Source organism: Trachypithecus francoisi, unplaced genomic scaffold (assembly GCF_009764315.1).
Source record: "Trachypithecus francoisi isolate TF-2019V2 unplaced genomic scaffold, Tfra_2.0 Lachesis_group18, whole genome shotgun sequence".
In the NCBI taxonomy this organism is placed as follows: domain Eukaryota; kingdom Metazoa; phylum Chordata; class Mammalia; order Primates; family Cercopithecidae; genus Trachypithecus; species Trachypithecus francoisi.
In genome coordinates, this window is record NW_022681463.1 from 65353565 (window position 1) to 65370414 (window position 16850).

The 16850-nt window shown below is 46.5% G+C and overlaps 1 protein-coding gene across 1 annotated transcript in view; it reads left to right on the forward strand.

Moving 5' to 3' along the window:
• The window catches only part of TMEM272 (transmembrane protein 272), a 34641-nt gene extending 18562 nt beyond the window's left edge, over positions 1-16079 (forward strand). Inside the window, exons 3-7 of the mRNA XM_033177643.1 lie at positions 2568-2627; positions 7053-7135; positions 12331-14108; positions 14212-14580; positions 15398-16079. Of these exons, the coding sequence (XP_033033534.1) occupies positions 2568-2627; positions 7053-7135; positions 12331-12693 (506 nt within the window). The 3' untranslated portion in view covers positions 12694-14108; positions 14212-14580; positions 15398-16079. The remainder of the gene's footprint in view (positions 1-2567; positions 2628-7052; positions 7136-12330; positions 14109-14211; positions 14581-15397) is intronic.
• Positions 16080-16850: the final 771 nt, after the last annotated feature.

Genomic DNA, 16850 nt, shown 5'->3' on the forward strand with positions numbered 1-16850 from the left:
CATTTAACTCATATGTTGAGTCACTGAAGTGACACAACTTGTGTTTCATCGCTCTTACACGTATTTTGTTTTTACTGGAACATTGGAAACATTGTACAAAACTAACAAGTCTTCATTTTGCTTCTTGATATGGGCGCATTCTGCTCCCATTCTCCACCTTCTGCTCACAGATGGGTGAGGAAGGTCTGAGAGGAAAAAATAGACTAATTTAGGGGTCAGAAAGGGGTTGTTGGGGTTCCTTGGTTGTTCCTGTTTCTTAGAACATCATTGCCTTCTGTCTGCATCTGAAGCAAGCTCTGGTTCAAATGAAAGTATATCTTCTCAGGACTGTCAGCCCCCTGCTTACTTGGTTGAAGACAACACACTTTCCTCGTATTGGCTCTGAGTCTTGCGGAGTAAATGTGAATATTGGTGGTGAAGAGCAGCAGACGCGAGCATTTCACAGGCTCCCTCTGCTCACACGTATGCCTCACTGTCCTGTTCAACTTCACTTACAATACACGATTTCGAGAGAAATTTATTTAGAATTTCAAGATGGCAACAGAAGAGCGTCAAACCAGATGCTGGGTCCTCCCAAGCATGGGGCCGTTAAGTTGCATGCCTGTGAAGCTGGCTCTGGTGATAGCATTGTATCCAACTCAGGGATGTTTGGAGGGGAGGAGTGAAATTGGGGCAAATCACTCTGTTTGCCTGCCCCCATCAACATTTCCTGGAGGTGAAGGTCAAGATGGGCATGGAGGGCAACTTCTGAGGTCTCTTTGAGAGAGGGGCAGACCCTGCGCTGTGCACCCTGCCCGCTGTGGGTAGCAAGATCAGAGCTGGCATTTGGTGGTGTGTACATGAGGCTCCCAGCTGGAGGCACTTGCAGCCTTAGATCTTTTCTCTAGAGAAGACAGATTCCCAGATAAATCCTAGATCTTTGACAATTCAAAACTGCAAAGGGCCTTGCAGATGAAGCCAGGTACAGTGGGCGCTATATAGTATAGAAAACCCAACTCAAGCTGGCTAAAGTAATAAAGGGGATTTATTGGCTCCTATACATGGCAAGTCCAGAAGTAGTTTAGCATCAAGGGTGGTATGATTCCATGGGTGACGAATGTCACTGAGAACCCAGTTTCTTTTCACCTCTCCTCTTGCCTCTCAGCATTGGTCTCATTTGCAGGCCGGCTTCCCCTCATGGTGGCAAGAAGGCTGCCAGCCACCCCCGGAGTGATTCAATTCCTCACCAGTGGCCAGGAAGGGAGAAACCTTGTTTCCGGAAGTTTTGTCAGCAGAGTGAGAAAGCTTTTTCCTGACTCTCAGTAAATTTCCTAATATAAGTCATGAGCCCACCTACTAATAACATATCTGGTAAGTGGGGCTCTTCTGGTTAATTGAGGGTGAAACTTCATGCCCTTTTCCATGGCCAGGGTGGGGTCAGCTTCTGCTAGAGCACATAAACGGCACAGGAGAATGGGGAGGTAGGGAGGTGCTGGTACCCGAAAATAATTGAGGTGATGACCTAGAGAGGAAGGAGCAGATGCTGCAGAAGCTACCATGACATTCACTCAGAGATCCTCTGTCAGCTCTCAGCATGACAACAGGACTCAGCAGAAAACACAGATGTGTGATGCTGTCAAGACTCTGACAGTGGGAACTGGGGGGCAGGCCTACCCAAGAAGCATTCAAATTCACACTTTCAAAAAAAATTACTGGCCAAGCAAAACCTGTATCTGCAGTCCATTGAACAGATGAGGAAACCAAGAAGCAAAGTGGGGAAGTAATTGCCTAATCATAAAAGTTGCCCCATACTCTGAGGTCCTCATGCATACATCTGTCACCACCTTTTACAGAAGAGGAAAATGGCTTCAGGATGTCAACGAATTTACCCAAAGCCACATGGCCAGTGAGTGACAGGGCCAGGATTTGGACCCAAGCCTGTGTAGCCCCCATTCCTTTATTCTTTCCCCATGTCTAAAAGTTGAATTGGTGGCATTAACAGAAAGAAAAACCCAAAGCCAGTTCAAAGCTCTATTGTACTGTGTGTCAGCAAGAAGTTTTAGGAGCCCACCTAATGTCATGGGCTATGGAGTATATAACCAAATGAATGGAAAGGGAAAAAGATTTTGTGAAGCAAATACTTTAAGTGATAAAGTGAGTTGTCAGTGAATTTTATCCAGGGAAGAGAAGAACCATCTGCCCTGGGTACAGGAGCCCAGGAAGCACAGGGTGAATCCTGCCTGGCTCAGTGGATGCCGGCAGCTTCTGGTGTCCTGGCACAGGCACAGTGGCAGTTTATAAACTCCTTTTCTATAAGCTGTCAGACTTGGAGAGGTCCTGCAGGAAATCTGGGCCTTGGCATCGGCAGAGTGATCACAAGAGATGTTCAGCTCTCTGAGAAATGCAAGTCTTGGCTTGCATCCACTGTGTGGGAGCCCCAGGCGAGCTGCGACCTTCTCCTCCTGTCTGCTGACTTGCCTCTGGAGAGAAAGTCAGGTTTCACAGGATGCTTAAGAAACTGCAGTGAAGAGGAAATGCAAGGGTCTGTGTGTTTCTAACCCAGTGCCTGCCCCTTCTTCTCCTTGCAGCCTGCTTCGTTTTTGTGCTCTGCGCTTTCCTGGCTCTACCGCTGTCCATGGCCTTCATAGGTAAGCTGCCTGCCGAGCTGCTGGACGCCACAGGTCAGCCAGGTTGGGGCATGGACCCAAGGCGTGTAATCTTTAAACATTAAATATGTGTTTAAGAAGAACTGGCCAGCCCGATGATTCCCAGACACCTATGTACCATCTCAGAATGACTTGGTGAAGATTTAAAAAACACACATTCCTGGGCCCCACCCTGGGAGATGTCAATGCAGTATATCTGGGTGGGAACAGACACCCTCTTTTAGAAATCTGTCCCCCAGATGATTCTGATCCCTCTAGCCCAAGTTTGGGAGTGACTGGGCTAGAGGTTTCCCAAAGTCCTTTCCCAGTTCCTATGTTCCCTTGTGGAAGCAGGATGCGAGCAATACAAAAAATGCACCTGGAGCTAGGTGACGTATGGGCACTCTATACATTTTTTTGCTGAATGAATGAATAAATATTTCCATAAATCATGTATATTAAACAACCTCATAATCCGGAAGTGTGCCGTCTAGCAGAGGTCAGGGGAGGGGCAGAATGGGGGAAGCTCCTTGATTAGCTAAGAATTGTTATCACATGTCAGTGAAATTAATCTCATGCTCCTGAACACTGCTAATGGGAGCCCCTGAGGCCTGCGTACAGGACCTAGCTACCCCTATTTACCTAGAATCCCAGCATGGCCGGGCACAGTGGCTCATGCCTATAATCCCAGCACTTAGTGGGGCTGACGCGGGCTGAATGCTTGAGCCCAGGCGTTTGAGACTAGCCTGGGCAACATAGTGAGACCTTGTTTCTACCAAAAAATTCAAGTCTTGACTTAAGATTATCTGGCTGTGGTGGCGTGCGCCTGTAGCCCCAGCTACTCGGGAGATTGAGGTGGAATGATCGTGCCACTGTACCTCCAGCCAACTCCAACAAGAGTGAGACCCTGTCTCCAAAAAAAACAAAAAACAAAAAACAAAACAGAAAAGAAGCTCAGCAGGCTCAGTGTTCTAGGTCCAAGCTCACAGCATATTGGAGCAGTTGTTGCAAAACAACAACGAAACACCCAGTACCCTAATTGCTTAATGGGTAGGAGCCTTCCTTCTGAGGTGATGAAAATGTTTTTGAACTAGATGGAGGTGGTAGTTGCACAACATTGTGAATCCACTAAATGCCACTGAATTATTCACTTTAAAAGGGTTTATTTTGTTATGTAAGTTTCACCGTGCCACTCCTGCTGAAGCCACAATACTAAAAATGGAAACAAAAACAGTATCCTTAGATCTGTAAGACATGAAAGCTAACAGCCTGACAGGAAATAAAAAAGAAGATAAGATTTTAAGGTTTGCAGAGAACTAAAACAGCCAAGTAGTCTGGGGCCATTTAGTGTACGAGTGAACAATTCAGTCACTTCAGTAGGCCCTGGTGCTGTGATTATTACAGTGGAATTCAAAAATTAACATTTATCATATGACTCTGTTCTTCCAAGAATAGTTCACAAGATGTTAGGCATACTCTGCTTAGGAAGTCAGGAATACTCTCCAGAGGGCATTCTATGCAAAATCTGTAAGGTAAGAGAACCCTAGCCTTTGGACCTTCGGGTTAATTATCTTTCTTTTTCTTTTCTTTTGAGACAGGGTCTCACTCTGTCACCCACGCTGGCGTGCAGTAGAACAATCTCGGCTCACTGCAACCTCCGCCTACCCGGCTCAAGCGATTCTTGTGCCTCAGTCTCCCAAGTAGCTGGGATTGCAGGCGCCCACCACCACGCCTGGCTAATTTATATATTTTTAGTAGAGATAGGGTTTCACCACGTTGGCCAGGGTGGTCTTGAACTCCTGATCTCAAGTGATCTGCCCACCTCGGCCTTCCAAAGCACTGGGATTACAGGCATGAGCCACCGCGCCCAGCCAGTTATCTTTCAAATGAATGTAACTGCAACAATTCATCCACCAACAAGGCTGCATAGAAGAGAAAAGACCCCACAAGCCAATTCCCAAGGATATTATATTAAAATCACCACATCCACTGCAGAAAGAGGGTTTTGGAGGTCTTATTGCTTCCAGAGCAATATTGGTTATAGAGTTTGTGTCTGGGGTGATGAAAACATTTTGGAAATAGATAGTGGGGATAGTTGCACAAGATGATGCATGTAATTATGCCGATGAATTGTACACCTAAAAATTGTTAAAACGGCAATTTTTGTTGAGATATTTTATCACAATAACAAATATTTTAAAAATCACTACATCTGGTAGTTGTTATCAACTGAACTAGGGAGAGATCTAAAGCCAAAAAGAATAATCGCGATACTGCAGATCAGACAAGAAAGAAAATCTAGAGTTTAGGTAGGTCCTAAGCAGTACGTGAGAACCAAGGAGGAAAGGTGGCTTTTATTAAATTTATTAGGATCGTTTTAAGCCATCTGTGCACTGATTGACTCTCCTGTGAACAGCAGCTGTTTTTATTCACTGGAAATGAGCAGATATCTAAGCCATTACTCAGTGTTCATTTCACAGCTGGCTTTTGAATTGAAAGGCGGTCCATGTCCAACAAATTTGGCACCAAGTACTTAAAGGTCTTTGTGTGAAAAGGCCATGTTGAGACTTGGAAAGTATTTCAATTTAATAACAAATTCGGCTACACATCAGAGATAACTAAAAGACAAGCCTCCATAGGTTGATGATTGGATCAATGTGTGTATTTGACTAAATTCTGTTTGGACTCTGAATTTATAGCTCTCTGTATACCTAGAGAATTTTGTTCATTTCAATGGAATATGGTGTAGTCATAGAAAAACAGTTTACTCCCTCTGCTTAAGTATCAGGCATTTATAGGGAATAAAATGTCAAATCAAAGCTAAAAGTCTAAATGTCATTTAAACAGGAGGCTTTGGTTCTACAGTAAGAATTCCCTTTCTTGGAATCTGTTGACAAATGTATTAGCCAGGGTAACTTAACTGTGCTGCAGTCACAAATTAACCCTGGAATCCCAGTAGTTTAACACTATAAGGGTTTATTTCTTGCTTATGCAAATTCCATCATGGGTCAGGGGGCATGGGGACTTCCCAGGCAATGTGATGACATAATATTCCAAGCTGCTTCAATCTTGAGAACAATCCATCTCCACCCATGGCTTCCAGGTGGTCAAAGCAGAGGAAGCAAACAACGAATCATGTATCAGTTTTTAAATGCTTTGGCCTGGGCTGGGCACAATGGCTCATGCCTGTAATCCCACACTTTGGGAGGCCCAAGCAGGAGGATCACTTGAGCCCAGGAGTTTGAGAACAACCTGGGCAACATAGTGAGCCCCCTTCTCTACAAGGAAAAAAGAATTAACTGCATAGTGGCACATCCCTGTGATCCTAGATACTCAGAGGCTGAGGTGGGAGAATTGCTTGAGCCTGGGAGGTTGAGGCTGCAGTGAGTTGCAACTGAATCATGCTACTGCACTCCAGCCTGGGCAACAGAGCAAGACTCTGTCTCAAAAAAAATAAATACATGCTTTGGCCCCAAAATGTCCCACAGCCCACTGGTCAGAACTGATCACACTGCCTTGCTACTCAACAAGGGAGGTGGGCAATGTGGGGGGGCACATGCTGGGCAGTCAGTGTCTCCCATAGCAAAGGTGTCTATTAGAATTCATCTGGAGCTTGGTCGTTTGAGCCAGACTGGTCCCTGAGGGAAATGGATATTTCTTCTTTATATTTTAAATAGACACATTATATCATTGGTTAATAATAGGTCTAGAGAACAAAGACCTGAGAAAAGTAGACAGTGCATTGCTTTGGGGAGAAAAACTACCATTAAGAAAGGGTAGGCATCTGGGCAGGCTGGCTTGGTAGTAATCTGTATCTGGTAGCTAAGGATATGTGAGCACACGCGTGTTTCCCAGCGTGGGGTCTAGTAAGTGACATGGTCAATGGTGATCATATGGTGACTGTGACTAACACAGCAGAGGGCTCGCTACACAAGGAGGAAGAGCGGCTCCTCCCTGCCACCTGGTCCCTGGAAGCAAAGTAGATGAGAACCTCATTCACAGAGTCACATTTTGGAAATGTGACTCATGAATTGAATCTTATTTTAAGCATATCAAGAAAACTGTATATTTAAAGGGATCCTTCGAATTCTGAATCCTTGAAAACTTGAGTTCTCATACACTGGCTATTCAGAAAAGAAGAGTGCAACCCATAGCCAGTTAATACCCAGAAAAAAGGTGCACTGACACCTGGTCCCTGCCCTGTCCGCGGGAGTATTTATCGCCACTCCGCTGTGAGAGTGAGTTCTGCAGTGTCAATCCACTGAGCATCCTGGGGATCAGGTGATTGGTGAGGCTGAGCAGATCTCACAAGCATATGGTTTGCATGTTTAACATTTTGGCTTTTGAAGGTGTTCCACTCATTTTCAGAACCAGGCTTTGTGCTCTTGAATGTATTTCTCTCAATCATCTTCTGTTTGCCCTATGTAGGAATGAAATTTTTGGAGGACTGCCCTATACAGCCCCTCATACCTTTATATTTGCTAGTGGGTGGCATCGTCGGCACCTTAAAGGTAAAGTATCTTTATCTGTTGTTTGTAGTCCTTGTAGAAATTTAACTCACAGCCATTCTGGAATGCACCTGTTATTTGCCTGCTATTCACAGGGGAGCCAAAACAACTTCCCCCTAAGCGTGGTTGCTGAAGTGATGGGGCTGGCTCCAGAGACACAGATTTTTCCAGATGCAGGGCATTTACCCAGGGCTGCGCTTCTTTGCAAGAGCTTCTTTCCTGCTGTCGAGTTCAGTGTGCTAAGCTGTGGCTTTGGTCTGACAAGAATTGATGCAGAGGAGTCCCTGACTGCCAGTTATACCATTGAATTCAGCCAGTGAAATCATGGTCTTTCTCTGCGCTGCTGCTGCTATTTTTTTTTTTTTTGGAAAAAAAAAGGTTCCTATTGAAGGCAGGGTTTGCATTTGGTTAAAATATGTTTGATTTAGCAGTTCCTATTTCTGCTTTTAACTATACCTCCTAGTTCTCAATTGACTAACATAGGATTAATTGGCTGCAGTTATCAATCAACTATTAAAGTATTCTTATGCCTGGGGTAGGAGTGCTTCTCTATGACTCTCAAGGTTATGTAGTTAATCTGCTCCTGGGCTGTATTGACATTTGTTTAAACAGAAAAAGCAACTGAAGAAGAAATATCAGGGGCGTGCACAGCGTGCAGTTGTTTTCAAGATCCCTGGCCCACAGCAATGTTACACCTACCAAGAGAAGTTTCGGTCAGCCTCCATCTATCAACAACTCTTCCCAGCCTTCCAGGCCCACCTCACCACTTTCTATATGAAAGCCAGAAAACACAAGCATCCATTTTCCCAAGATGGTTTCATAAAAACAAAGCCGTAACACAAGAGAAAACTGAGTTAAGAGTGCCAAGTATGAACTTTTATTCGGAGCCACTGTTGGGTTTCTTTTTTTTTTTTTTTGAGGCGGAGTCTCGCTCTGTCGCCCGGACTGGAGTGCAGTGGCCAGATCTCAGCTCACTGCAAGCTCCGCCTCCCGGGTTTACGCCATTCTCCTGCCTCAGCCTCCCCGAGTAGCTGGGACTACAGGCGCCCGCCACCTCGCCCGGCTAGTTTTTGTATTTTTAGTAGAGACGAGGTTTCCCCGTGTTAGCCAGGATGGTCTCGATCTCCTGACCTCGTGATCCGCCCGTCTCGGCCTCCCAAAGTGCTGGGATTACAGGCTTGAGCCACCGCGCCCAGCGACTGTTGGGTTTCTTTGCCAGCTGCTTTCTGGTGCGGGGATCCTTGGAGAGATCCTGGCTAGTGGAGGTGGTCATGCTGTTGATCTAAGACATCAAAGGAATGTCTTGAAAATTGTTCTTATATGCAACTGGTAGCCACAAGCTCCACTCTGTCGTGGGAGACGTCTGATTTGGGGCAAACCTTTGGAGGCTTTTGTGTCTGAGGTAACCTCCCTGTTAAATGCCCCCATCTCCTAACAGCGGTCTGGTGGGCAGTGTCCTAAAATGTACAAATATACACGGTGGTCCCCATCACAGTATCCCCATGGGATCTACCTGGGACTCTGTTCAGCTCCAAGAAAACCCAAAGGCTCTTGGCTTAGCGGAGCCACATTTTCCCCATAGCCCCCACAGTGTTAAGGGAAGGCTCTGACGGTTTGAGTGCCACAGAGATGCTTAAAACAAGGGCAGCGTTTTTAGCAGTAATTACCTCTGCCTCTCCTGTTCTCACTCGACTACCTCATCGTGAAGCTGCCCAGTGGAGCTTTCCTTTAGAGATGCTGCTGTCCGTGGGGTCTGTTCCTCTTAATAACAGCAAACTTTTCCTTTCTGAAAGCCAACCCAGGACCCAAAGGTAATTTATTTTAATGAACAAACTAAGGCCCTAATAAGCAGCATTGATTTTTTTGCCCTGGCAATCTAAAACCGTTTGAGGCCAAATTAAATTTTTGTGCTCATGATGGCAAGGTAATATACAGTGAGTCCATAACCATTAGAGCAGCGGCAAACAGGATTAGAGTCCCCAGAGGCAGAAGTTTACCTGTAATAATGATGGTTTGTATTCAACCTCAGAACCTGCCGAGGGGGTCCCAACATCCTTCCTGAAATGCATCAGATAGCTTCACAGTATTGCACTCTATGGAGAGAAACTTGAAGAGATGTGACCTGACATTTCATGGAGCTACCAAAAAGAACTGAGGGTTATGAAGATCAGGAAATGAATTAAGTAGGCTGTGACCTGCTTTTTAAAAAATAAAATAGAAAATTAGAGTGCCTAGTAAGTTAAGTATTGTGTGATACTTACATATGGACATGTGTGTTTGGGTGAGTTGATTTATCATCCTAACTGGGACACTTTTGAGAGTACAAAGCGGCCCTAATAATCATCCTGCCAGAACAACAGCATAAACCAGGACTTCTCTAAGCCAACAAGGACATGCAGTTACCCCGTGCCTAGGACTTGGCATAAAATGTATTTGTTACTGAGGGTCGTGTTAAAAGACAGTTTCCAAAACATGGATTCAGTGACCATCACCTACCCTGCACTCCCCTCATCTTCCCACATCATCCTTCCTAGTGGCGATTGCTACCCTGGTGAGCATGTGCTTTTTGCTGATGCCATGCTGATGACTCTGCCCTCATTTGGAGCTCATTCAGTCCTCGCCATGCCCCTTTGAGGCAGGTACTTGCTTCAGGAAGGATTCTTTGACTACTAGGAACAAAAAATCAGCTCTGGCTAACTTAAAAGGTCATTGATTGGAAGAGCTCACAACCTCAGAGGTTAGTGGGAGAGAAGGGGGCCAGGTGGCTCCAGAAAGTCTGGCAGTGGGACCCACTTGCCACGGCTCTCTCCTGGGGCTGGTTCCTTTCTCCTGGCATCATTGTACCCGAGAACCAGTCCTGGGAGGGCAGCCAGATCTATGGACATGTGGTGGGTGGGGGAATTCCTCTAAGGAATGGGGCCCTGCAAGGAAGGGAAATGCATCTGAATGATGGAGACTTGAGCTGGATTCTTAGCTCCAGCTTACAGTGAGGCAACAGCAGAGCTGGTGTTCAACCTAGGCTTTCCCAACCACACAGCCACGGTCAGCCAACCTACTACCGTCAATTGGTTTTTCTCCTACCCTAAACCCACCACCCTTCACCTTTGCCACACCACTCCCCCTCAGAGAAGGACCCTCGCACCTCTCCTTGTGCATAGGGTTCCCAAGTATGCCCCTTCTTCCAAGCAGCCCTCCTTGGATGAGTCAGCTCTACTGTGGGTGGCTCTGTGAACTCCCCTAAGGTCTCACTTTCCTTTTCTTACGGAGATGTTCTGCCTCCCAGCCAGGCTGCAAGTCTTAGGAGTGAACCATCCAATTTAATTTCCTCCGATTTAATCATCAGTGTACTGTGGTGTAGACAGTGGTCAAAGAGGTGTGGATCACTGCCTTTCTCGTTCTCTTACTCGCTGTGGATCTCAGTGAAGCGACTTAACTTCTCTGAGCCTTAGTTTCCTCATTTGGGCAACAGGGATAATATGCAGCCCCAGGTGAGGATGGACATTAAAGATCACACATACCAAGCATTGAACTAACCACCCTCCTTAGGTTTTGTAGCTTTACATAAGTAATAACTCTCCATTGTGGAAAATCAGAGAATGCAGATAAGCACAAAGAAAAAAATCAAAATCATCTGTAAATTTCACCACCCAGAGAAAATCGCTATTGACATTTGGCCCAATGGCTCCAGTTTTGGTCCTGCGCCCATGTTTATTTAGTACCTCTTGCCTCAGGCTGGGAGAATTCATTGAGATAATGTATGTCAAGCACTTTGCTCAGCACTGGGGTCTATTTTTGTACAACACCCATTCCCAGAGTCACTATCACTTCCTCTCGGGTAGCTCCCAGATCTCCGCCAGGAGTCCTCACCTCTCTCTGTTCACTTCCAGGCTCTGACTCCGCCCCCTGTGGGCCACTAGCCCCTGCATTTCCATCCAGAATTTTAAATGGAACAAGTCCAAACCTGGAGTCATCACCCACCCAAAGGCATGGCTTGGGGTTCGCTGTTCCCATCTCTCTGTCTCTTTATTTTATCCTTGCTTCTCTTTACAGTTTGGAGCCCAGTTAGCTGCATCTCTTGGCTCCTGCTTGCCCTTCCATTTCACTCAAGCTCAGAATCTCTCCCCGCCTCTGCCAGTCAGCTACATCCTTCGTCATCCAAGGATTCTTTCTAATGCCCTGCTCTCCAGGGTTAGGGGTGCCATGAGCATGGCCTCGGGAGAGGTAGGCAGCCTAGGAAGCCGGAGAGAGCAGATACACAGGCCAGGCTTTCAAAAACATCACAGATCAAGTTGCTAGGCAGAGAAGATGGGGAGCTGCTAAGGGATTCCTTAGCAAAGACCACCTGTGTCCTTCCACCGCTGTATTTCCAGGGGAAGCGTGCTCCCCTGTGACAAAGGCATCTGTGGCCAGTTAGAGTTGGGTGGGTTGTGGTGCTTTGTGTAACCAAGAGTGGGAGCAGAATTTCAAAGGCGTGTCAGGCTGGAGTCAGGGATCATCTGCCAGGGGCCCAGATGGTCTTTGTGCCCCAAGAGTATCACTCCAAGGACAAGGGTCTGTGCTCTTAACTTGAAAGGTGTACGAGGACAAGAGAGACAACACTCTCAGTCCACAGCCCCACTTGGGAATTCCAGATGCCTGAGATGGGGAGTGGTGCAAACTTCCAAGAAGAGAGAAAGCAGGCTGGGCGGGGCTGGGGTGGGGCTCACAGTACCTGGATTTGGCCAAGCCTGTTACATGGCCTGGAAGTACCAGGGAAAAGTCTGCTGGGGGTTCCTCCCAAGAGAGAGGGATCTATTTCAAGGCCTCTAGCATGCGGACCAGGTGTCATTTTTACGTTATGTGTTGGTGCAAATGTGCTAGCACAATACAGGGGAGAGTCAGTCTGAACCTTGATGTGGAGACGAGTCACCCCAGCTAACCCCTTGTCCAAACCAACTCACACATCTAAAAGGAAGACGCCACTGAGGATGCTGGTGATGAATTTATGCCTTCATTCTTGCCAGTTTTGATTCTCATTCTTCAAATTAAATTTTGCTGCTTGGTGGCATTTCTAACTCAGTGTGTGCACTTTTCATGACACCTTCCTCTCTCTCCTCTTTCTCTCTCCCCAACACCCCCGCCACCGCTACCTTCTATCCCCTCTCTTCCCCTCTACTTTGCTGCTCTGCCCTGCCACCCGGCTCCCCACCACGCCCCAGGTGTCTCTCCTGTTGTACGACTCCACCAGGATGAGGCGGCTGCTGTCCAAGGCCGTGGTGATCGATGATGATGACGATGACGAATACCCCTGGAGGCAGAATGCGCACAGATACTACATCCACCTCCTGCTGAGCCTCTTCCTCTTCCTCTGGTTCATCCTGGGAAACTACTGGGTCTTTTCTGTGTACCTGCCTGATTTTCTTCCCCCTTTCCAGCAGCCTCAGGACTACTGTGATAAAACCCTGTACCTCTTTGCAGTTGGAGTCCTGGCACTCAGTCACACTGTGCTGGGCTTGCTCCTGCTGTGCAGCGGCTGTGTCTACCTGTGCTCCAGGTGGAGACTTCCTGCCGATGAAGACTAATAGCTGACTTGTCCAGCATACTATGTATGCATGTGCGCGCGCGCGCGCGCGCACACACACACACACACACACACACACACACACACAGGTTCAGGAGAAGGGCATAAAGGTAATAAAATCTTCCCTGAAGGCATTTAAAAAGCCACCCAAACGCACTGAATATGATAGTGGACTAAAGAAACTCTTGCCTTCCTAGACATGGGGAAATCACTTCTGCTCTTTTCAGAGTAGGAATTTTGTTCTCACAAGAGTTTTCAAATGATCATTGTTTTTGAGGGGATGAAGTGTGAGAGGCAAAGAATGGGAGACCTTTTCAAATCATAGTGCAATTTCAATGACTGGTACAAGAACAAGGTTGGTTGTTGCTACTGCTGCTGTCATTCAGTCATGGTCACCTTGAAGTTACAGAAAATGCACAGACTTTCAAACAAGATATATCTTAACTTCACTCACTATGATGACTTTTGTTATTAAAAGGAAAAAGAAATTCTTTTAGTGACTCTAGCTGCCTTTCAGGAAAGTGAAGTTGCAGTCTCTTCCAGCCATATATCAGATGGGTTTGATGTGATGGGTGGAACATCCCAAGGTCAGCTATAAAATCTGCCAAGGTCAAAGCAGTCGCTTCCACCTAGAGGGCAGGCTGGCCTGCTAGCCAGGCATTGCGGAGTGCAGCGCCGTGTGCACCGTGTGCCGCTGCTGCAGGTTCTTTGCTTGACCTTGAGTCTGTCTCTGCCCCTGGCTATTCGTGTACCTCTCTATGATCTGCGGCTGGCTGGGTGGCATAAACCAGTTTTGTATGTTTCTGGACAGGTTGCATGAGTTGGGTTGCCATCAGTGTAGCTGTTTTTGGTTTCTAAGTTTAACTATCAAATAATAGCTCCTCAACCTGATGACCAGTTAGGCTTTGGAAGCCTTTTGTAAATTGAGATGTCTGGAAGTCCAGGATGACACCAAACAGTGACCACTAACCTTCCCTCTGGCTGCCGCTGTCAAGAGATGAAGTCCAGGTCTATTGTCAGTGCTTGCTAGGGAGACTCTTTATGAGCAAAGTCTCACGCTTTAGAATTTTGTATGAAGATGCTGTCATGAGTGTTTCTAGGGCAATGCCCAGGGGTGCGTGGCACCTGCTTAACTGTGCTTCTTTCAGCCACATGCATAGCCTTTCTGTATATTTACACACTGCTGAACTGCGTTTATTTTTTAATTTTTTTATTTTTTTGTGCTTTCTCATCAAACCAATCCCTGAGTGGCCATAAATGGAGGCACCTCCCTTCATCAGAAGTGTCAGCTCAAACCAAGAGGCTCATTCTTCTCCGTGGCTTTAAGAGAAAGGCCCTGTGAGTCCCATGGGGTCTTCCCATTTCAGTTTAGAAGCTCTCCCCGGGCAGTCACCATTGGTCCCCCTGTCCTCCCAGGTGAGAAGAAAGTGCTTGGTGTGCCATCTGCTGGACAAAGGAGGAACAGCCCTTTTTTTGCCCCTGTCTCTAAGGGCAGTTTCTGCTTTCATTTTCACTCCAGCCATGACAGAAGACCAGCGGGTGTGCAGTTTGCAGATCCTACCTCACCTGTGATGCCCGATTCTATCCTCACTGTGTCCCATGTTGCCCTCTCCGTGTCTGGGGAGAGTCTGTGGGCTACGATCCTGGGGTGGCCAGGGGTTCCATGGGCTCCCCTCCCACCCTCCTTTCCACGAGTCCATGACTCGTCAGCCACTCCCAGTCACTTAGCCAATGCTTGGACATCTGTGAGCAGCAAAGATCTGGGCCCAGGGACGCCTGCACGACTCCCACATGAAAGCCTCTGAGGCTTCTGTTTCGAGGGCCTTGGCAAAGGCAGGAAGTGCTGTGGACAACCATGGGCATGAGGATTTCTGTTAGCAGATGGCAGGTACTGGTTAGTGCTTTGGATACATCATTAGTTAGGTCTCAAAAGTTGGACATTCCCAGTTTCTGGTAGGCATGAGTATCACCAGAGTGTTGCAGAAATCCTTCCCAGAGGGAGTGGTGGATGGAGTGTGCTCATTCTCATATGCACCCCCCCAGTCCACCCCCAGTTGCAATGGAGAATATTGGTCATAGGTCCTAAATAATTGCTAAAATCTGGACTATATTTTTGGCTTTCAGTTTTCTTGTCACCAAAGCAGTAAGGAAGAGGTGATGATCTCTTCCTATAAGTCACACATCTTCCCTGGTTTGAGGTTACAGTGAGCTATGATTGCGCCATTGCACTCTATTCTGGGTGACAAAATGAGACCTTATCTCTAAAAAACAAAATTACCCCCTTCTGGAGAAACAGGTTAGATCTGAAAGAAAATGTTCATGTGCATTCATTCATAGAGGGGACACTGAGTGGTTCAGTGGGTGACATCTTCAGCGCAGCAGGCTTTGAATGAGAACTGACTAAGGCCTCCCTCAGGAGATGGTGAGATGGTTATGATAAGGCACATTTCAAGAAAGAGGCTCTGGGGCTAAGGCAAATGGTCTATAACCATGGTTCTTTGAAGTCTGGCTTAATCCAGGGATGACATCCAGACTGTCTAGGAAGGGCTGAGCTGCGTGCCCTTTAAGTGGTCACCTGTTAGTATAATTTCACTCAGCTGGAGGTGAGTGTAAGACGTTCCTGGTTATAGAAGACGTTCTAATCCTTGGCATGGCCTGAAGTAGGCATTCCACACTGATGTGAAATGTGCTGTGTATACCTGCAGAATGAAAATGCCCGTCTAAGACTGGCCCAAGACCTGGGCAGCCTTCCTCCATGGGAACCTGGCAAGGCAATGGGAAGTGGACATGGGAGCACCTGAACCTTCCGGATGCTATGAAACCTCAAGGGAACAAATTATGTGGCAGAGAGGGATGATCAGTTCTTCCCATCTGAGAAAAGACTGCAGCAAAGATGAACTATATATTGAAGGTCATTTTATTTGCTACATCGGGTATCATGCTAAAAACCATTCTTTGCCTGAATCTGTATAAATGACAGTTGAAAGCAGTAAACATGAGACCGCTTCACAGGAGTCAGCCACACCAGTGGTTCTCAAACCTTGGTGAACTCTCAGAGCTACCCAAGGACTTGTTTGCAATGCAGAATCACAGCCCCCAGAGACTCTGACTCGTGGGGCCTGGCTGGTTCTGATTCAGTGACCGGAGAACCATCTGTGTGCACTTGGGCCACACATACAGCCTGGACTGGCTTATGTCAGGCCCATCTTGGTTGTCACCATGAGGACAATATCATGTTGTTTCCAGTACTTCGTATTATTTCCTTCTCTTTTAGTATGAGAAGTGGCCGAGTGGTCAATAGCTTTCATTTTTGTGTAACTGAATCTTGTGCTTCGTTTCCTTCTGGGCATTTTTCATTGTTGATGAAATAAACTTTGTTCAATTTGTTCCCTGGTGTCTTCCTTGAATACCCCAGGGGAAGAGAATCCTCCAGTCCTTGGGACGCTTCATTTGTTCTTTCTTCCAGTGGGATTCCCGAGGGTAGACTGTGTCCACAGAAGCTGACAACCTGTTCTAGGCAAATTTTGCTCCATAAACTCAAAACCCTCAGGTGAGCAGATGAGTCTCTAGTGGAGATTTGAGAAAAACGATCTAACACAAAATTCTTCTTAGTAATCCTAGTGATAATTTATCTTTTATAAGTATAGAACTAGTAAGACAACTAATCTGTCTTTTGTAGAGACAGAATTTCAGTAGTTCACTTTCAGGTTAGCCTAGCATCACAGCAGCTAAGTTATCTTGGATATCCCAGGAGACAGCATTTTGCCATTGCAAGCAGAAGAGAAATAAGAGAGGAGTGTTTCCAAATACATCTGTTGTTTTATCTCTCTCTCTCAATCAATCTCTCTCTTTTTTTTTTTTTTTTTTTAAGAGATGGGGTCTTGCTCTGTCACTCAGGCTGGAGTACAGTGGCACAATCAAAGCCCACTGCAGCCTTGACCTCCTGGACTGGGGTCATTTTCTCACCTCAGCCTCTTGAGTAACTGGGTCTATAGGCATGCCACCATGCCCAGTCAGGTTTTTGGTTTGTTTTTTTGGTTTTTGTGGGGTTTTTTTTTTTTTTCTTTTTTAGAGATGGGGTCTCACTGTGTTGCCCAGGCTGGTCTCAAACTGAGCCTCAAGTAATCCTCCTGCCTCAGCCTCCCGAAGTGCTCAGAT